The sequence below is a fragment of the Filicampus tigris genome, chromosome 6, assembly GCF_054856515.1.
Source record: "Filicampus tigris isolate MCC_2025a chromosome 6, RoL_Ftig_1.0, whole genome shotgun sequence".
NCBI lineage: Eukaryota > Metazoa > Chordata > Actinopteri > Syngnathiformes > Syngnathidae > Filicampus > Filicampus tigris.
The window spans coordinates 9,647,501-9,668,216 of NC_141222.1; the positions used below are offsets into that span (position 1 = coordinate 9,647,501).

A 20,716-nucleotide genomic window follows, 5' to 3' on the forward strand; every position below is an offset into this window, starting at 1 on the left:
TATGAGTACTATATACAACGTGTCAAGCACAACTTACATAATACTAGTGTAGAAACCACTGTCTTATGAAGCCTTTAATGGGTTATAAACACAAGTTCTATGGCCATCAATACAACTGGGTAATAGGTTTTTAGTGATGCAAGTCGACTGTAGTTGCAAATGTCAATAATCCATTATTAGATTTAGTTGAGAGTTGTCCAAAATATGTTACAGTAAGGATTGTAACTGTTAAAATGAAACTTAACAGTAAAAAGGGATTAATAGCCGACGCAGTCTTCAGTTTATTCCCTCTTAAATATATCATCAACACTTCATGAGTTTGGCCTGGAAAGCCTCACCTTAAATTCTTCAGGCTCGTTCTGAGGCAGTCAGCAGAGAATGGAGCAGAATTGGATGAATATTCAACAAAAATGAAAACAAATAGGAGCACTTACCTGCTCTAAAGGAGACGATGGAAGAGATGGATAGGCCACACTTTTAAATTACCCATTCGAAGTCATTCGTAGTCCTTTTTCGTCTGTTTACACATTGTGTATCAGACTGACGGAACAGTGCTTCTCAAACCCTCTGTAGGACTGTTCAGAGTCGACCACATTGTTGGTGGTCATCCTGCCCCGCCCTTCGAAAGCACCTGCGCTCACGGTGACATCGCAAAAGATTCTCTTTCACCGCGTATGACTTTAAACTAAAGCAACATTTCTCGCATTACACAGCAGTCTGAGAGTTTAAATATTTGTTCTTAATTTATTAATGGCAGTATGTTTGTATATGTGTTATTGTCAAGGATTCCGAGCACCTGGGACATGCAAAAAGTGTCACGAAGCATTCAAATGTCTGTGGCTTTGTTTGAAAAATGTGGTTGGTGACTAAGAGACAAAGGCTGGACATACACAGACTAGATCATCATTGCCTTCCTGCAAATACAAATAATAGGTGTTTAAAATATTGCAGTGACTTACTAAAGCAATCTTAGAACTTGAAGTCAATGGTCAAATAGAAGGCAAGGGACCTCTTTCTGGTCACAGACACAGCCCATGGACCCACATGTCCTTTTTTGGGTTTGTGTACTGCTATGTAGCCTTGTACATAATCTTTCAGATTAATTATTACACTTTGAAATCTGATCATTGATATGTAAGACCATAGTACAGTAGCTCACTTCACACTAAGCTGTTGCTACATTGTAAATACAAGAGGTCTGTGCTGTGGGGCTTTTTGTACATATTAAACAGGAAAGAGTCACAGGAAATAAGTCATTAACCAAGTTCAAGTTCAATCTAAAATAGGAAGCAAGTTCTGAGGCTCTTGCGGTGCAAACAAAGTCTTGTTTCCTTCATCAAAATGATTTATATAGTACATTACTTGCATGTTCTCCCCGTGCCTGTGTGGGTTTCCTCCCACATTCCAAAAACATGCATGGTAAGTTGATTGGACTCTCTAAATTGCCCTATAGGTGTGATTGTGAGTGCGGATGTTTGTCTCTGTGTGCCCTGCGATTGGCTGGCAACCAATTCAGGGTGTCCCCTGCCTACTGCCCGGAGACAGCTGGGATAGGCTCCAGCATGCCCTGCGACCCTTGTGAGGATAAGCGGTATCGATAATGGATGGATGGATGGATGGCATTCCGTCCCAGGAACAAAACAAATCCATTCGTCCTGGACGGACACTCATTTTGGGGACGGAGGATGAGAATTTTTTTTTAAAGCATGATTAAGAAAGGACGGAAATGGGTTTTTGTCCATCCATGTAATCGTCCCTAACCGGGTCAAATACAGACTGACTTGTGTTGGGTTCTTTTAAAAAGCAAGACCACACTCACAGAGGAGTCTGCCCTCACAGGTATACTCTGCCCCCTGGTGGTTCAACACATGTAATACCATGGATTACGCCACAGAGCGCCCATTTCACTGATGAGGAAAAAGCAATAGCAATTTTGTTTTGTTAACTTACTGTTAACATTTAGTACATACCTTATCCCTTTGCACGTGAACTACAGTATGTCATTTAAACTCTAGAGCGTAAAAAATCTCTCCAAACTGTCATGGAAAGTGGAAGTCTTTCGTTCTCCTCCTAAAATTATACAGTGTTATTTTGCAATAATTATTTCATTGCGAGATAACGCAATAAAAACTGGTAGAATAAAACCGGTGGGAAATAAAATACAAAATGGGTGTTCCTGTCAGTCTCCCGATGCAGATGATGACATGCCTGGGGCCTCTTTGAAAAGTCAACTCTCCTAACCTTTATGCCACCTTTCCTTAACCTTTGTTGGAACACTTTATCAAGTCAAGGAGAAATGAAAAGGCTCTTCATTTCGAACAGAGGAAAGGACAGGGCTCTTTCAAATAAATTTGACTCCACTTTTCAAAACTGAGGACACCGCATGACAGCAAGTATTGTTCTCTTCTCTAGATTATGAACTTCACCTGTATTTGCTTAATAAAAGAAAAGAAATATCTTTGAAAATAATACACAGATTCGACAAAGTAATGTTTTTCCCCAGTGGTTAAGAAAAAGACACACTGTTGTTTTTTAAAGGTTCCTTTAATGGTTTTCATTTATTTTGGAATTGCCCATTCTCAACAAATTTATGGAAGAAAAGTCATGCCTCATTCAAACTTGAGATACTATCACTTATTTTCTTCAGAGTAGACAGGCAGCTTTGTCAGGACGTAACGCAGACAACTTGGCACTTCACAACTGCACTAATGCATCCACTTTTGACTACTAAACGACCAACACAGTGGATGCCAGAGTTTGTGGCCTGTATGCCATGTTCCATAGGGAATACCTTGGCACAAAATGTTGTGACTCTCCTTGCCACGTTGCCTCGTCTAACCCGTGAATCTCTTCCATCCCCTTGTGGTGCATGAGTGCATCTACAAAAAATATGCATACATTTTTGCAGGCGAGGCCAACAAATGCAAACACGCACATACTGATGTAGGAAACTGTATTGACAATAGTAAAAGTTCCATGTAGGTTGAAATTGAACACAGCACAACACAGATGAGGTGGAGTTATTTTATTTCCAAGGCATAATTACTCCCAGTAGCTAAGGAAGTCACTATGGTCAGTCAAGTCCTCAAAGCTGGTGGTACCCCACATAGCAGATTTCGGCTGCAGCTCAAAGTCCGGGTTTCCATCCTTACCTCTGAAGCTGACCTTCCAAGACGGACTTGAAACCATGTTCCCAGAAGCTGTTGTAATAATTCAGATGATTATGTTTAGGCTTCTGTAACAATACAATGATTAAAGGTATACTTTTCACATTTAAAACTTTGCTTGAATATGATTTGGTTTATTCCTTTGCTCGTGCTAAACTACTGTTCCATGACAGTTAAAAAAATAGATAAAATGGCGTCCACAAACTGCACCTTTTGATAGTGGCGAGCAGGAGGACTCACAGCAGGCACACACGCTGTCATTGCCAAGCAACTCTTTCCACCTGAACCACAGACATGACTTCATTTCTCGCAAACTGACCAAAAGTGGCGTTGTAACTGAGATAATGATCTAATTTGGCACAACTGACTCACTTTTTGGTCGCTTGATGGTAATTGCAAGCCTTTGAACTCGAGGTTGGTGTTGGATCGCCCATAGAGAATTCACAGTGCAGATAGAGTTGCTGAAAAGATTTTTTGGGAAAGTTTAGTGCAACAAATACTGCATATTCCACATGATCTAGTTGTCGTGTGTGTGTGCATTACACTGAGCATACCGGTGATGAAGAAGCATCCGTGTCTTTGAAAATGAAGGCACTCACTGAGAATTTTTGGATGTTTAAGGGGCCCTTGAGAAACGCAGACTGGCTTGTCACCATACTATCAATCATACAACTGCAAAAATGAAGAACTCCCATTAATATTGAATTATGAAATACTTATTTTGGACTGAGCTGAACTTGTTACCCTTGGTTGTCAATGACTGTGTATTTAGGTTCAGAGTAAGGATCTTGGAAAGCAGTCATGAAACACTTGTTGATGTAAAGCCTCTGGTCTGTTGAAGTATTGTCCACTCGTCTCACTACAAAGTACATTGGCTGTCCAAGGAAAAACGTTTTATCACCAACGACTTCATTCCCGAATGCTAAAAATACAAGAAAGGAGAATTGGCAAAAAATTATGAAAATTACAAATATTACTTATTTAATTTATTTTGGTGAAGGAATACAGTTTTGGTGTTAACTGTAATAATTACTGTTACACAATGTAAAGTGACAAATTGCCTGCATCCTTTGTGCAGTGCTGTATGTGGAATGTGTACATGAGTATAATGCACTATTATTTGAACAGGAATAACTCATTTCTAGCAATGTGTATAAAATGTTGTCTTAAAGGGTAAGTCAACCCAAATCTATTCTTTACAATATTTAGTTTAGTTTAATTTATTTAGTTCCAAACGCAATATTAATCAGAATACCATGTTTAGACTAGTGGAGGCACATGGAACATATTGCCTAGAAAAATTTGGGGTTGACTTCCACTTTAAAGCAATTTAGTCATTTATCACACAAGATAATGTTGTACTTTTCCCAAATTCATACCATCTTGTGGGGTGATGACGTAAGCGTGTTTTGATCGGAGGGGTTTGTAAACCGTGCCCCGCCTCAATTCGATAGAGATGCCAGGATTGAAGGAGTGAAAATGCCTGCAATAGAACAAAAACATTGTTGGTTCATGCAAACTTTAAAATAGTAGATTAGCGTCTTGTAATGGTGCCAGGGTGTCAAACTCATTTTTGTCACGGGCCACTTTGTAGTTACGGCTTCCCTCAGAGGGGCCGTTAAGACGGAGAAAGCAAATGCTTAAATCATCTCATCATATTATTGCATTGTACACAACAAATTGATAGATGACTAGTTTTGAAATCGGAAGTCAAGGATAGCAGTTTTTTTCAATTATTGTTCGAATTACTGTAAAAAGTGGATGAAAAAATATTGGAAAAACTCTATGTTATTTATTAGACAAGACAATATGCAACTTTGGGACAGATTTTAGCAATGGGCGTGGAAGTTGACATGATTTGCTGTTGTGGGCCACATAAAATGATGTGGCTGGCCAGTTCTGGCCCCCAGGCCTTGAGTTTGACACCTGTGGAAAATAAATATAAAGTAACAGAAAGCGCTGGGTCTACTTAGATGGCATCCATATGCCAGATAATCAATGAGTGGGTTTGCAAAGTAACTTATTTATTTAACCTTCCCCTTTTGAATGCTGCGCTATTTTAAAAGGCAAATTTCCAGGTCCAAATCATGAACAATATTTGAAGTTTTTTTTTCTTTTTAATGTTTGGTAATACTGTATTCATAGCTCTACTTTTTGAAGTCTTAAGATTGCTGAAAAACAATGCAATTATCCCAATTTGCATGTAGTAGAGCAAATTCTAAAGAGTTTTTACCTTGGGTATTTGCACAGCAAGACAACATCAAATGGCATCTCTCGTATAACTGGAGTGGTTGGCTTGTAGTGGAGTACATTACTGATGAACAAATAGTCTTCAGTACTCTAGGACACAGACATTTTTACAGGTTGAAGTTTACAAAAAGGCAAAACCCTGCAAATGATTAAAAAAAAGAAAAAAAAAAAAGAAAAACGACATGACCCAACCTCTCTCTTGAATCCACAGTCAGTCTTCAGAAGGTAAAGAAGGTAATAATGTTCCGAAGTGCCTTCGTTTACAGGACACTTGCCAAGTTTCAAGTCTTTGAATGCGTCTCTTGCTGAGAAAAGCTCCTTGCTTACTTTCACGTACATCCGGTCAACGTGGCACAAGACCTCAACAAGCTTAGATTTGGCTTCTCCGCCAGGTGAGGACACAGTGGGAGGGGGTGCAAGCAACATTTCCTTGACTGAGTCGGGGACAGGTCTAACACCTTTTTCTGGCACCAATAGCTCTTTCGGATCCTGTGAGAAAGTGACAATTCGATACCAAGGAGCCATTTGAGGTGCTGATGATCTGCTCCTTTGGAATCTGTCACTAAACATAGGGGATCTGGGTACAAGACCTGGAGGCACGTCATCCATCTCGTTCTCCAGCTCTGCCTGCAAACTCTCCCATTCTAATTCTGCATCTCCATATTCTGGTACACTAGCCAGAGGATTAGAACGGGCCAAGTAAAAGAGAAGTAATAATATCCACATCCGCATCAACCCCATTTTCTGAGCACCTTATTTCCTCTGCAGAGCTCACCCCTCCTGATCAGTTTGCCGCAATTGTCACCTGGAGTTAATTAGCAAATAGTTCAACCAATAAGAGTCGTTCTATTTTTCAAGGCCATGTGCATTGGCAAACAAATTAGAAATTTATTATGATGAATCATCTCGAATAATTTTTCATCCAAAACTGTTTTTTTTCTCTAAATTGGATGTGACATTGGTTTGCAGCAGGTATTTTTAAATTGATGAGCTTGCGTTCCAATGACGTCATACCCGGAAAATTCAACACCGTCTTTACGGAAGCCGTGCTCGCTAAACGCATTGCTTCTCAATACAGTACTACCTTAACTGTCAAAAAGACAAAACATAGCACTTTGGTCAGCGTATTGCCTTTTTTGGGAGTCAACTTTAGCCTTGAGACTTTCTTTGATCCGAGTCTGGTAAAGGTTGGAGCTGGCGGTTTTTTTCTTGTATCGTTTTAAATAATGTTTTTGCTAACAAGCCAGCTAATGTGGCTGAGGCTAATGTTGTTTTGATTGTTTATGTAAACCTTGACGTTGCTTCGATGGTATGTGGGTAGGCCTTTCTCGTACTAATTCACAAGTTGTGTATAAATTCCCTCTGAAATCGATCCGATTGTAACATATTTGCGCGTTTTATTGGCGCAGTATATTTAGCTAGCTGCTATATTGACAATAAATCCGTAAACGTGACTTGTTAGTATTTGTTGGGGCCACCTGGTTTGTCCCTTGCCACGAATATTGTAAGCGTGGCGAGCTTCAGCAGCTCCCCGCGAACCGTCAGCTTCAATGCGTGGTATGATGGGCAGCCAGAGTAGTCCTGTCAAGAGTTACGACTATCTCCTTAAATTCCTCTTGGTGGGAGACAGTGACGTCGGGAAGGGAGAAATTTTGGACAGTTTACAGGACGGCTCGGTGGAGTCTCCCTATGCTTACAGCAGTGGTGAGTTGCTGTTGTGAGATTTTGTTTTATAACATATAAAACTGGCTTAACATCAAGTGATCAGAATTCTTGTACATTTTAGGAATAGATTACAAGACAACCACTATACTGCTGGATGGAAGAAGAGTGAAATTAGAGTTATGGTAAGTAAGTACAAGTAGTAGTGATGGCTATAGTTTACCCATCCATCCATTTTCATGTGTACCCCCGCCATACAAAAAAAAAAATAAGAAAAAAACAATAGAATGCTTATGTTGTGTGATTCTCTTTTAGGGATACATCTGGTCAGGGCAGATTTTGCACCATTTTCAGGTCTTACTCAAGAGGAGCACAGGTGAGGACTCCAAATTTGTCATATGCTGTCATCAAATATTACACACGCTTGCGGTTTATGAAAAAAAAAACAAAAAAAACAACGATCAGTAAAATAACAAGACAAAAGTAATAAATTAAGATTTAACGAAAATTAGGCAATGAAAACCAGGCATTGTTTTTTTTATTTTTTATTTTTTTGTGGTCCAACAGAATTATCTTGAGACAAACCCGTAAGGTCTTAAGATTTGTAGCCTTTTTGATATATTTGCATTTGTATTTCTATCCTTGAGTACATTAGGTAACGCAACATGTTGTGTACAGTTTAAGTTTGTACCTTACTGTAGCCCAGGAGTGATTTTGTATTGGTTCATCCTACAACCCTAAGCTTAGATGTGTATTATTGCCAACAACTAGGCTGAAGTGTGCTAGGAACTAATGATCAGACTATACTAAGGAGTCCTGATTTAAATACTTTTGGATCTGTGAAAGATGCTGAACCATACAGTCTGGAGAAAGCACCTTTTAAACCTGAGGGGATTGGAGTACTTCAGTAATGAATGGCATGCCAGAATACCTCATTTAGAGTTACTGTTATTTCAATGAAGTGATTCTTTCAAAATGTTGTGCAATAAAATGTTAAGGTAAAGGCACCATTATTTTTGTCCAGGCCATTTTTACAACTTTTTTTTAAAAATTCTGTTGGACCACAAAATAACATAGTGACTCATTTTCACTGGTTCCTTTTCAGTACATTTTAGTTATTTTTTTGGTTTCAAGTTATTTTTGTGATAATTGTGGGTTTGTCTTTCATTAACAGAGGAGTACCAGCAATTTAGTTCTAGTTTACTTCTTTGTGCCTGTGCTCACAAAGTTTTTCATCCCACAGGGCATCCTCCTTGTTTACGACATCACCAATGTCTGGTCGTTTGATGGCATTGACCGTTGGATCCGAGAAATTGATGAGGTCAGCATTTCAGTTTATAAAATACACAACTCCAAAGTCACTACAAAAAAGTTAGAGATAATGTACTTTTGGGTGAAATTTCAGGATGAACCAAAAATGCACTATAACATTTACAGGTGAACTTGAATGCACATCCAACAACTCAATGATTCAGTACTTTTTACAAAAAAATGCTGGTCTTCTACAAGCAGCGGAATGGCAAAATTCACAAATGATCATGATCAATTAATCAACCAAAACATTTTCTTGTTCAATTAAAATTATTGAAACAGTCCCCCTCTCAGAGCTGTCACTTCACCAATCTTATCAGGAGGGGTTTGGACACTCATTCACTCTGGAGTTGCTTACATGAGCGAGGTGTAGAGCAGGTATGGATACTGGGTATACTTATTCCCGCCCAGATCTGTACGTGTACATTGGGGAGGGTAGCTACACTCCGCCTTCGGCTGAGGTGTACGGGTCCTCACTTTTGTTTGTGCTTATGCAGCAAACAGCAGTTCTGAATAACCACCCTTCCTCTTTGGAGGGGGTGCTGGAGAGTGCACCCACTGGGGACTACCTCATTCTGTTGGGGGACTTCAATATTTTCGTGGTCAATGACAGTGGGACCTGATCAGAACTTGAGCCGTTATTGCACTTGTGCTCGTCAGGGATTATCCATAATGAACACCATGTTCACTGTTCGGACATAAGAGTGTCCACGTGTGCACTGGCACCAGGTTACTGTGCTTCTGATGTCGCTTCGTCTCATAGACAAACATTTATGTGGGTAGATCTATCTGAATTCTCAGTTTCAAGAGAGGAAAATAGTGTGCAGCCTGTTATGCACAGTTTAACGTTAAAGGGACAGTGGGGCCGGGATGGCCATGTTTTCACGAACAAGTTCATTTTATATATTTTTTTATCAGGAAAATGAAAAAAGTTGTCATTTTCTATTTTATCAATTCATTTGAGAGAAATTAGGAAATACCGTATTTTCATGACTATAAGGCGCACTTAAAAGTCTAAAATTTTCTCCAAAATGGAGAATGCGGCGCGCCTTATGTGTGCACCGAGTTCCAATATCTGTGAGAATGTTATGTGACTTTGTTGAGCGTTGCGTTTGACTGACTGGGAGCATTTTCTGCTAAAACGCTGGTTATATGGAGAACAGGTGAATGTGAGTGAGGACACCATGCGGACGTTAAAGGGAGAAGAGTGGGAGTGACAGAGGACGCTAAAGGCACGCCCCCTGTTCGATAGCTTCTTATTGACTGTAATAGGCGACGTGGCTCGGACATAATGTGCTCTTTTCGCCCCCGTATGTAGGCCATAACACAAGGAGGGAAGATGTGGTTTTGGCAGTTTATTCCTTTTCAATGTAAAATGCACCAACACTGCGACAACAACACGTCCTCAAACAATGCGTGACACAGACTAATAACTGGAGCGCATCAAGGAAGTATGCGTCTCTCGGTGCGTATTGCACTTGTCGCGAGAGTTAGGCACAATGACGTAACTCTACTAACACCACAAATACTGTACAAAGAACATAATATCAAAACAACCTCCGGAACCTTTCTAACACCCCCAGTAGGTATATAGTGCATAGTATAAAATGTTGATTATCTAAAAATGCAAACCAGTTGGCCGTTCATTATTAAGTAAAAATGTGGGGGTTTTTTTGTCTTCTGTATCTTTAGCCAAACAAACAAAATGTTCCAAATGCCCAATTATTCAATTAGAATTTTCTGTTTGATATCCGAATACCTGATTAGTCGAGAGCCGCAGCCCTGAAAACAGCTCAGTTTGGATTTTTTTTTTATGCACTGCATAAATTTGCTGTGCACTGGGATGGTGAGAGCAGCGTGCAGATGCTCATGTGCGCAGCTTAGAGGAATCTTCTTAGAAGAGGTGTACCGATTTGATGTTGCTGGTGATTTGTTGTGTCCTCAAATTTAATACCTTGGATAATTTGGTCTTTGGGGAGCTTTTACTGTACATGTTGCATATTATAAACATTGCACAAGATACAGCTGTACCATATCAAATTGAATTGGAATCTCACTGAATGGAATTGAATCATTACATTTTAAGATCATTACATCCTTCAATCGTATTGAGTATCGTATCGAATCGTCTTTGGTGGGAATTGCACATCCCTACTTAATGTGCATTTCAGGTTAATCTTGAAATGTTACCTGAAAGGTGAATATCCCGAGTTTCTCGAAAGTAATGTATGCCACCACTTTTACATGGTAAAAAAAAATATATATTTGCATCTTTCAGCATGCACCAGGTGTGCCCAGGATCTTGGTTGGTAACCGACTTCACTTGGCTTTCAAGCGGCAGGTTCCAACAGAGCAAGCAAGGGCTTATGCTGAGAAAAACAGCATGACATTCTTTGAGGTCAGCCCTCTGTGCAACTTCAATGTCATCGAGTCTTTCACAGAACTCTCACGCATCGTGCTCATGAGGCATGGGATGGAGAAGTTCTGGAGGCCCAACAGAGGTGAGCCTGTTGCTTTTGAAATTGCTTATGATATTACTTAATGATGTAAGTGATTAGTTGCACGTATGCCTCATGGTTCTGAGGTGGGCGGTTCGACTTCAGTTTGCACAAGATTTGGTCGCACCCTTTTTTGGGGTGGGACAGCATACCCAAATTTGCTTGATGTATAGTCATCTCAATCGGCATAGTTTCGTATGATGAAAAGCCTGACAGTAACTCAAGATATATTTGCAAAATATTTTGTCACAAGAATTTTGTTTCCAACAAGTAGTTACTAACAAAACATGTTCATTATTTTATATAACTTTAAAAGAAGACAAAATAAGGAAACAAAACCATGGAAAAAACTTAAAACATCAGTAAAAAGCAGTGAAATAATAGCTGACAGTGAAACAGCTTCAGATTAGTTTTATTTGTATTAGTTGAACAAAATACTATAATGCTACTAATTAAGAATGCTTAATTACATTAAAAAATACATTAATAAATAAATTTAGAACATTTTTAAACATTATTTAGAATTTTTTAAAAATTTTTCTTAATTTTTTTAAACACACTACTGATATTTGTATTTATATCCAGGACCTAAGCTCTTATTTAGCTGGTCTGCTGTGACCACACCAGAAACAGGAAACGTAACAATGCAAGAAATAAACCTCTCATTTTTTAGTACACATTTTATGTTATATCCAACCCCAATTCCACTGAAGGTGGGATGTTGTGTAAAATGTAAATAAAAACAATACAATGATTTGCAAATCATGTTAAACATATACTTAATTTAATACACTACAAAGACAAAATATTGAATGTTCACATTTTACACAACATCCCAATTTCAATGTAATTGGGGTTGTACATGTGCAACATTAGACGTTAAATATTATGTTGGAATGAAAGCATGCCTCCGCCCCAATCCCTAGGTACTGGTAAGCTTCTGTACAATATTGTGTTATTCACAGGAATCTAAAGTATTTTGAACTAGATCACATCGGGTGCACTTGTATCATCAACATTCCCTTTCCCTGATCTGCAGTTTTCAGCCTCCAAGATTTGTGCTGCCGTTCCATCGTCTCCTGCACGCCCGTGCACCTCATCGACAAGCTGCCTCTCCCCGTGTCCATCAAATCCCACCTGAAGTCATTCTCCATGGCCAACGGCATGAATGCAGTCATGATGCACGGGCGCTCCTACTCGGTAGCCAACAGTGCCGCCTCAGGCGTCACAAATTGTGGAAGCAAGGCCAACAGCATCAAACGCTCCAAGTCCTTCAGGCCCCCACAGAGCCCACCGAAAACCTCCTCGTCGTCGTCGTCGTCCAAGGGGAACTGTAAAATATCATAATGAAAGCGGGCACTGAAGCCAGTCAATTTTGATGTTGTTGCTCCAGGAGGCCTTCCAAGGCCACAGGCGATGGAAACAACCAATCCTACCTTATAACTTGGCGCTACCTTGAACTTGCTTCGACCTGTTCCGATGGTTTTCTATTTTTTTTTCATGCACTTGCTGGTGCCATCTTTGGAGGTTGTTTTGTCCACACTTTTACTAAAGAAGCTCACTGATCGAGTTGAACAAGAGTTGCGGATTATCACTCACCATCTAACACTACAAAAGAGGGGGCAATCTCCAGATCAATTTATTTGGAAATGGTATTTGTTATCTTAATATTTAAAGATGGACTTGAGCTTTTAAATATTGTAAGTTGTATGTACTTGTTGGGTCTTGACACATGTGGGAGACTTGTCTATTTCCAGTGTCTTATACCCTCATTGAGGGTTCATTTTCTGTGCAAAATCAACTCTTTCAAATCCGAGATTAACGTTTCATTCCATTCTAAGTATGTCTCATTTAAATTTTATATCAGAAGAAGATGGGGTCAACAAACTATTTGCACAGAGTTAAGCAAAGTTGCCATCTAAAAACAGCATTGTTCTGTTTTGGTTTGGTTTTGCCATTGTCTTTGTCCTAATCTGCTGCTTCAGTTTTATCCGTGGACGTTTTGCTATGGCCATTTAGCCTAAGTGAAATTATATTTTACATTAAAAACTTTGGAAATTGCTTGGTGCTGATGTACAGGTTTTTACCATGATGGTTTCGCTATCTTTGTTCTTAACATGAATTTGTAAATTATCTTTTTTGCATTTTTAATATTTTGTAAACGGTATGCTATGTATTTATGAATGTAAAAAATATAGTCATCTGCTACCTTGCTGTGGCCATATAGGACCAGGTGGAATGTGATGTCGCCGTGCCTCAAGTATTTGTGTATTTGAACTTCTTTCAGCCTCTTTGAAAGTAGGCACATGACAGCAGTGCATGGGTTCTGTTGACATTCAGCACACTTCACTTTGTAACCTTACCAATAATTGACAAGCGGTGTAAGATGTCAAGTTTACAGCGAAACCTCAGTAAGAGCACAAATTACGTTTTAGCCGAACGTTTCTACAAGCGAGTTTGTAATCTGCACAAGTAGTATACCATTTGAATTCAGTCATAATGTTACTTTTGCATTACAATTAAATTATGTGGAGAGATTATAGGTATGGTGCACAATTTCCACCCACTGCTGCTTACGTATGTCTGTGCTGTACGAAGACCAGTGCTTTAGACTTTATTAAACAACTGAAGCACAATCTGTTGATGTCTTGATGTAGCTGTGTTGTAAAGATTTGGAGGTGAACTTATGTTTCACATTTTCTCATCTGGCTGCATTGAAAACAGACACCCTTCACAAATAAAGGGTAAAAAGCAATCTTTGTTTGCCCTTGTGTTATTCGTCATGTTTTTAGGACCAGCTTCATTCAAACATTCATCAAGGTCATTGTGGGAATATGTTTGGTTCTCTTTGTGTGTTGTGGGGCCAGAGGTGGCGAGGAGCCTTCAAACCGAGGGGGGCGGGTGGCTCTGCTGAATTGATTAGCGTTGTGTTGGCTACTTTTGGCTAACCGGGACATGAATGCAGCGGTCAAAAGTCAGCGAAAGGTTACGGGGTCATTGCCAATGAAAAGATTAGGGGGGCAACTTCTCAGCGCCTCGCAGCGGCATCGGGACAATGCAAATGTGTCGCTTTGCGTCTTGCCACCTGACAGTGGCATCTCTAAACACGGTGTGAAATGGACGAGGTCAAAACATGGTTATGAAAAAGTATTACGCAATTTGTCGATCTGTCATACGATGAGGAATAAAATTAAAGGTGTCCCTCTGGACACATTGGGAAAATGCCTATTTCTAAGAAATGACATTTTCAACAACGTTGTGTTCAACTGGAATTTTAACAAATCACATCTTGCGTGTGATGCAAAGATTGACGCACGTACGCCAGTATGTGCCCGGAGTGTACAATAGGCCTGCTCCAGAAAACGTCTCATAAACTCAAACGTGAACATTGGGGATTAAAAAAAAAATTTAATTGGCTGTTTACAGACGACACTGCAATAAATTGTGTCTGGACACTTTTAACGTACTACTTCTCACGGGGATGTTTATGTCCGTGCGCTCGGTTGTTGGCACAGCTTGTTGCAGAGCGTTTTCTTTGATGTTTTTACAATGTTTGTGCAGTTGCTGAGCGCATGGGCACTGCTTCATAAAAGTTTGAGACACTGGACGGCTGAGGGGATGGGCAGAGGGGGCTGCCCTTTCCCCCATTCTCCTCACGCTCTGAAAGGCTGATGTTGCTCTTTCTTTCTCATTGTGCAATTTCGTTCGCTTATTTCGCGGATGTGTGAAATCGCGAGTGAAATTTTATTTTAAATTCATAAACAACGCATTTCTGGAGTTGATTTGTCCATTCAGAAGTTTCGTGTCGCACGGAACGTGGTTGGATAGTACTACTTGTCATTACGTGCTGCCAGGCGACTTGCACATTGTTTGCGTTCAAACTAGACCTCACCTGAAAGGCTACAAGAACCTACTTCATTATCTTGAACTAAATGAGGTATGGAATTAATCAAAGGACGACGATTGCAAAAGAGCAACAATGTATAAAAAACCCCGATCACCTTTGGATTACAGATGCGCCAAGAAGAATACAATTTGGCGTCATGCTCTCAACTCCAATAGACAAGAACTGGGATGGATTGGCGAGTATTTACGAACACTTTTGCTTTGCCAATTACTCGGACTTTCCCTGGGTGCAAGTGTGTCAGCACCCAAAGTGGAACACGAGGGGCTTTGTCCCAACAAACTCAACACAAATCTCTGGGTTGACGCACAAAGCACCTGCGAGAGAGAATGCAACGTTGATGAGGTGAGGTCATTTCTACTTTATACTTAATTTCATGTATTAAAATGTATGCTCAATTAGCATCAATTATACTGTACTTCAGGTATAATGTAGTTCATCATTTTATTATCTGATTACTTTGTACTTTTATTCCCTATATTTCAAAAGAGGTATATGAATGACCTTTTTAAAAATTTATTGTCTCGTTCCTTTTTAAAAAAATATATTGTAAAGCTCCACGGATGACAGCACGAAAAAAGACAAACAGAGGGGGTAGATTGAAGGTTGTTTGACTGATTGGGATCTTGTTGATTTATAAGATAGACCAAAATGCATTAACAACAATAATACAATAGATTCAGAGAAACAAGAGATTCCACATCTGTGGCCTTATTAAGATAATTGTTGATGTTGTCGGTCCAGAGTGATGTGGGCAAATGTGTTTTGTCTTGTGCCAGCCTAAAAGCTTCTGGCATTCAAAATGTCTCTGTTTAATCTAAAAAACATTGTTCCTCTTCATTGTGCCTAGTTGTCCAAACTGGTACTAAAGTAAGACTGTATTTTTACCCTTGTACCTAATTACATTTTAGAGATTGTTGTCCCTTTTACACTAAAAATGAGTTAAATGGAAAAACAATCGATGTGAGTACTTTTGCCACCTCCGTCAATTAGTGCTTTATGCTTTGTGTTGTGTGAGCAGGACTGTGCGGACTTTGAGAAGTGCTGCACCAACGTGTGCGGCCTCAACAGTTGCGTGGCAGCACGGTTCTCTGACTTCTCCACCGCTCAGCCTGACGGCCTTAGAGGAGGGAAAGGGGCCGCTGCCCCGGGCTCCACGGCAACTTGCGATGGATTTATCTGCAGCCAGCAGGGAGCCACCTGTGACATCTGGGACGGCCAGCCCATCTGCAAGTGTCAGGACCGATGCGAGAAAGAGCCCAACTTTACCTGCGCGTCGGATGGCCTCACGTATTTCAACCGCTGCTACATGGATGCCGAGGCCTGCATCCGGGGGGCGACCCTGACCGTGGTCACCTGCCGATTCTACCTCGCAGGAGCCCACACGAGTCCGCTGCCTCAGGACACGACTGCTTATCCCACCCCAACGTCCTCTGAGGAGGACCCGATGCCACCCACGCTGTACTCCAACCCTCACCACCAGTCCATCTATGTTGGAGGCACGGTCAGCTTCCACTGTGATGTCATAGGCATCCCCAGACCGGATGTAACCTGGGAAAAACAAAGCGAGCTCCGTGAGAAGCTGGTCATGAGGCCGGATCAAATGTACGGCAATGTGGTGATCACCAACATTGGGCAGCTCGTCATCTACAACGCCCAGGTGTGGGACACGGGCATCTATACTTGCATTGCACGCAATTCCGCAGGGGTTCTCCGTGCAGACTACCCACTATCAGTCATACGGCGGGCCGACGACGACTTCTCCGAGGATCCCGAGATGCCCATGGGGAGACCCTTCTCACCAGCAGACTGCCTAGCCGAAGTGGAGACGAAAGTGTGCAGCGGTGAGCGCCATGTGGATTGGTACTATGACACCAAGGTGGGCTCCTGCGTGGCCTTTAGCAATGGCGGGTGCGAGGATAGCCGCAACCGATTTGAGACCTATGAGGAATGTAAGGCCTCCTGTCAGAGAGAGGGGATGGGGATCTGCTCCCTACCTTCGGTCCAGGGCCCCTGTAAAGCTTGGGAAGTGCGCTGGGCTTGGAATTCTGTCATGAAACTGTGCCAAGCGTTCGCCTACGGTGGTTGCCATGGAAACGCTAACAGCTTCGGCACGCTAAAGGAGTGTGAAGCAAACTGCCCAGCGCCCAAAAGGAAACCTTGCAAAACGTGTCGGGTGAAGGGGAAAATGGTGCCCAGTTTATGTCGCAGTGACTTTGCTATCGTGGGGCGGCTGACGGAGCTCGTTGAGGATCTGGACTCAGGATTGGCCCGCTTTAGCTTGGAAGAGGTTCTCAAAGATGAAAAGATGGGCTTGACTTTCTTCAACACCAAACACATTGAGGTGACTATTGACAAGATAGACTGGAGTTGCCCCTGCCCAAACATCACCGTGGATGAAAATCCTCTGCTGGTGATGGGGGTGGTGCAGGACGGCGTGGCCATCATCCAGTCAGACAGTTACGTCAGAGCAATAACCGATCGCAGACTTAAGAAGCTCCGTGAGGTTCTGGTTAAAAAGACCTGCCAGACATTGTAAAACTCCCAAGACTTGCTATTGCACAGATGGCTGAAGGAGCAAATGGCACTGTGAAACATTTATCACCAAAGTGGACACTAGCCCAACAAAACGTATACGTACCTATTTTCACAGGAGCACTACCGGCATCAAGCGCTACTTAAACTAATGTATATTCCAGGTGTGTTGTGTGGTTTCATTATGGTGTTTTTCTTTTGATTTTAATGATCAAAGTGCAGAGTAGATTATACTTTGTTGCCTTCACATGCAGTTCGTATGATATTGTTCACAATGATTATTTCTTTTGTAGCTGTCAGAAAAATATCTTTACAGTAATTGTCTAACTTGTATTGCTTAGCATGTCACTTAAATTGTTTTTTTTAAGATGCTTTTACTCTGTTTGTTTTTGTGTATGATGTCTAAGGTGCACATTATCCCCTATAAACCTCTCTACAAGTTATTTTTATCAGCGTTTCTGCTATACGACATATATGTGGAGTACACTTACAGCCTATACTGCTTTATCTACACTATACTGTACAGTGCCTAATGTTTGTGTGTCAGTACATGTGTATCTCTCTCTCTCTCTATATATATATATGCACATACACACAGCACCCTCCTAGTTATTGGCATTCCCTTGTTAAGATTATTTATTTAGCTTCTAATAAATTCATTTTTTTCTGACAAATATGGGACCAAAATTTAAAAACGAGGAAAATCCAACCTTTAATTCAAGGGCATTTATTCAACAGGGATCCCACATTAAGAATTAATCGTTTTACATCAAATCATGTGTGCCACAATAATTAGCGCCCCTGGTGGTAATACTTTGTGCAATCCCTTTTTGCCAACAAAACAGCGCCTGATCTCCTTTAACAAGATGGGAGAAAGAGAGATCTTCAACCATTCCTCTTTGCAGTTTGTCTAAATCATCCAGTGACCTGGTTCCTCTCCTCTGCACCCTCCTCCACATGTTTTCAATGTGGTTGAGGTCTGGGAACTGAGATGGCCATGGGACGAGCTTGATTCTGTGTCAAGTGAACCATGTCTCCGTTTTCAATATGATAGTATGCTTCTGCAATGAAGATTGAATTCACTTTTAACACATCCTACCCAAGGGTGCCAATATTTATGGAGGGCACTGTGTACATACACAATAAGAATAGCAGGGCAGAAGCAAACACGCACTATATCAAAATAAGCACTGAGTTACTTTTATTCATGAGTGCAATCAGGAATATAGTGTACTGCAGATATATGATACAATCATTCTGGCTGTTTATTTACTGTAATGTCTGATTTGTTGGAGGAATTTGGCAACACGTCTGAGTTTTGAATTAATTTAAGGCGCTTTCTCCATCCTACTGTGATCCATTCAGCAAGAGAAGGACACTTCACACCAAACTCTCCTTCCTGAACAGGAGACATTTGTTGTTGGCTGGCATGTCCACCTAACACAGACAACGTATGCATTAACATTACACACACAAAAAAAGAGTTCTACACTTAAAAATGCTGCTAACTTACAATTTTCTCCAAGAACAAACCATGTATTTCTGCAAGTGATTTGAGGAGGGAAATATCCCTGAGGCCCCATTCTGGGTTCCTGTAAATTAAAATGTTTCATTCTTGAACTTACTTGGCAGAAGTGCATTTAACATGATTGATAAATAATTCTCTCTCACAATGACATCATTCCACAAAACACTGCACATAAAGATGAAATGTCACCTTACCGTTGTCGTAAGCTTAAGTCAAAATCAACATTGCTTTGCGGTGTGATGCCGCCATTCACTGCGTAGGGCTGGAGAGCGCAGCAGAAATTGTATTACATATTCATAGTAATTTTTTTATATATTTTTTTTTTACGGGCAGCTGCCCTAATTTCAGTTGTTTTAAACTCACCCCATATGTCAACAGCAGACCTTGTGGCTTCAACACCACTCCAGCCCCTTTGAATAAACCCTAGAAGGAGGATAAAAAATTCAGGTCAATCAAGTTTAATTGCAACTTTAGAAAGCCTGTTTATTTCTTTACATTCTTTGATTTTGTTTTTACGTTGATATTTTACACAACAGTGCTGTTTTACTTTATGAAAAATGTAACAAAAATTGTAGTGGTTTTTAGAAACAGATTAACAGCATTTTAATTTCAATGGGGAAAACAGATTCGGGCACAAATTAAAATTGTAAGTGAAGGTAAGGTACCACTATTTTTTTTTTTTCCACACTTGATGAGTGGTCACTGGCCAGCCACTTCAGACACCCACTATTTGTATATAATTAAAAGAGAATTGTCCTATAGTCCCCTTTAACAATATTTATTAATGCACTTGTAATTACCAATGCACTGAATTCTTGGATGCTTTGGCATGATATGTAGGACGTAACATCCTTTGTTATGTCTTTTAGTGAAAGTACCAGAGTGACTCTGACTGGGGACAAATTCATCGTGTGTTTTAATGTACTTGGCGAAAAACAAGGATTCTGGTTGTTCTTATTATTATCGAAGCAGAATTTTGTTGAAGCTCTTGCACGATAGGTATCATTCGATTGTGCATGTGTAAAGTGGCTGGTGGGCGTATGTACTGGTACAGTCATGCAGGGGAAAAAAAATCCATGGACTAAAATTAGACACATCATCACTGAGATTCGTGCCTCTGTACAAGCCATGGGAGAGATGTGGATCATGTTGATGTTGAGGACCAGATCGAGGCTCTCTGGTTGGATCCCTCCCCAGTGATCATGACTCCGAGAAGCATCCAGGTGGATAGCAGGCTTCACATTGTTCAGTTGATAGTGAGCTCTGTAGGCTTCTATACTGAAAAGAGAGAAGCACGGTGTATTGTAATCCAACAACACAAACACGTCGCTCACGGTGGTGTAAAGTTCATTGGATATTGCAGATGTCGGTCGTTGAGTTTACTGCAGTAGTAAACTGAGTCATACCTGGCTAAAGACCGCTGATCGTACTCTGATGGCTGCCAAGTAATGTTGCCTAGAGCACCAGCGAAATGTATGACATGCTGTCCTGTCCCGGAGGAGATCTCGAGCGCTTGCAGCCGCCTGTCGGTGTTCACGCAGCCCCGCAGCACCATCAGGATGGGCTCCTTGTTCCTCTCCGCAGCGGCGGCATTCAGCATCCTGCTAAAGCTTGGGTATAGCTGTCGGGTAATGCAGTAGAACTTACGAAGCCACCCCAGGACCACCGGTTGTTGATTTGTTAGTCCTAATAGACCAACTGGAGCGTAGTCTCGAATGTTTTGCTTTTCACTAGAAAAGGCTCAACTTCCGCCCTGTCACACGCCACGTGAGTCGTCACATCCAATGAGAGCAGTGGAAGAGGTAGTTAAAAAAAAAAAAAAAAGAAGACATTTACCAGTCTATTTTGCTTTTGCATATTT

General features: G+C 40.8%; 4 protein-coding genes across 5 annotated transcripts; 2 read left to right on the forward strand and 2 right to left on the reverse strand.

Annotated features, from left to right (window-relative positions):
- Positions 1 to 3,010: 3,010 nt before the first annotated feature.
- Positions 3,011 to 6,246, reverse strand: zp3c (zona pellucida glycoprotein 3c). The gene is made up of 8 exons (XM_086033813.1): positions 5,610 to 6,246; positions 5,401 to 5,507; positions 4,547 to 4,650; positions 3,912 to 4,089; positions 3,722 to 3,839; positions 3,540 to 3,628; positions 3,378 to 3,448; positions 3,011 to 3,200 (listed from the first exon to the last, which is right to left on the reverse strand). Exons 1-8 carry the CDS (start codon positions 6,156 to 6,158, stop codon positions 3,043 to 3,045), a joined length of 1,374 nt encoding a protein of 457 aa, XP_085889939.1. The 5' UTR covers positions 6,159 to 6,246; the 3' UTR covers positions 3,011 to 3,042.
- LOC147145709 (ras-related protein Rab-40C-like) lies at positions 5,276 to 13,643 on the forward strand. The gene is made up of 6 exons (XM_086033814.1): positions 5,276 to 7,121; positions 7,204 to 7,264; positions 7,395 to 7,455; positions 8,323 to 8,400; positions 10,669 to 10,891; positions 11,928 to 13,643. Exons 1-6 carry the CDS (start codon positions 6,968 to 6,970, stop codon positions 12,233 to 12,235), a joined length of 885 nt encoding a protein of 294 aa, XP_085889940.1. The 5' UTR covers positions 5,276 to 6,967; the 3' UTR covers positions 12,236 to 13,643.
- An 865-nt stretch (positions 13,644 to 14,508) lies between these two features.
- wfikkn1 (WAP, follistatin/kazal, immunoglobulin, kunitz and netrin domain containing 1) lies at positions 14,509 to 17,751 on the forward strand. Of its 2 annotated transcripts, XM_086033763.1 has the most exons (3): positions 14,509 to 14,825; positions 14,903 to 15,137; positions 15,814 to 17,751. In XM_086033763.1, the coding sequence occupies exons 1-3, from the start codon at positions 14,821 to 14,823 to the stop codon at positions 17,329 to 17,331; spliced, it is 1,758 nt and encodes a 585-aa protein (XP_085889889.1). In that variant the 5' UTR covers positions 14,509 to 14,820; the 3' UTR covers positions 17,332 to 17,751. The 2 variants fall into 2 exon arrangements, with proteins under 2 accessions (XP_085889889.1, XP_085889888.1); XM_086033762.1 differs by having other exon boundaries at positions 14,509 to 15,137.
- Positions 17,752 to 18,511: 760 nt separating this feature from the next.
- On the reverse strand, positions 18,512 to 20,637 carry mettl26 (methyltransferase like 26). The gene is made up of 6 exons (XM_086033206.1): positions 20,262 to 20,637; positions 19,971 to 20,133; positions 19,219 to 19,278; positions 19,050 to 19,117; positions 18,841 to 18,919; positions 18,512 to 18,764 (listed from the first exon to the last, which is right to left on the reverse strand). The coding sequence occupies exons 1-6, from the start codon at positions 20,453 to 20,455 to the stop codon at positions 18,708 to 18,710; spliced, it is 621 nt and encodes a 206-aa protein (XP_085889332.1). The 5' UTR covers positions 20,456 to 20,637; the 3' UTR covers positions 18,512 to 18,707.
- Positions 20,638 to 20,716: the final 79 nt, after the last annotated feature.

Excerpts from the sequence above, each read along its gene's own strand:
- zp3c (XM_086033813.1), bottom strand. The coding sequence starts at position 6,158 with ATGGGGTTGATGCGGATGTGGATATTATTACTTCTCTTTTACTTGGCC. Across the intron at positions 3,840-3,911 it reads ACAGTCATTGACAACCAAGG|TTGTATGATTGATAGTATGG; the intron begins GTAACAAGTTCA and ends TCATTTTTGCAG. Across the intron at positions 3,629-3,721 it reads CGGATGCTTCTTCATCACCG|CAACTCTATCTGCACTGTGA; the intron begins GTATGCTCAGTG and ends AAATCTTTTCAG.
- LOC147145709 (XM_086033814.1), top strand. The coding sequence starts at position 6,968 with ATGCGTGGTATGATGGGCAGCCAGAGTAGTCCTGTCAAGAGTTACGAC. Across the intron at positions 7,122-7,203 it reads TCCCTATGCTTACAGCAGTG|GAATAGATTACAAGACAACC; the intron begins GTGAGTTGCTGT and ends TGTACATTTTAG. Across the intron at positions 8,401-10,668 it reads GGATCCGAGAAATTGATGAG|CATGCACCAGGTGTGCCCAG; the intron begins GTCAGCATTTCA and ends TGCATCTTTCAG.
- wfikkn1 (XM_086033762.1), top strand. The coding sequence starts at position 14,868 with ATGTATAAAAAACCCCGATCACCTTTGGATTACAGATGCGCCAAGAAG. Across the intron at positions 15,138-15,813 it reads GAGAATGCAACGTTGATGAG|GACTGTGCGGACTTTGAGAA; the intron begins GTGAGGTCATTT and ends TTGTGTGAGCAG.
- mettl26 (XM_086033206.1), bottom strand. The coding sequence starts at position 20,455 with ATGCTGAATGCCGCCGCTGCGGAGAGGAACAAGGAGCCCATCCTGATG. Across the intron at positions 19,279-19,970 it reads CTCCCATGGCTTGTACAGAG|GGTTTATTCAAAGGGGCTGG; the intron begins GCACGAATCTCA and ends TCCTCCTTCTAG. Across the intron at positions 19,118-19,218 it reads GTCTGCTGTTGACATATGGG|CCCTACGCAGTGAATGGCGG; the intron begins GTGAGTTTAAAA and ends TGCGCTCTCCAG.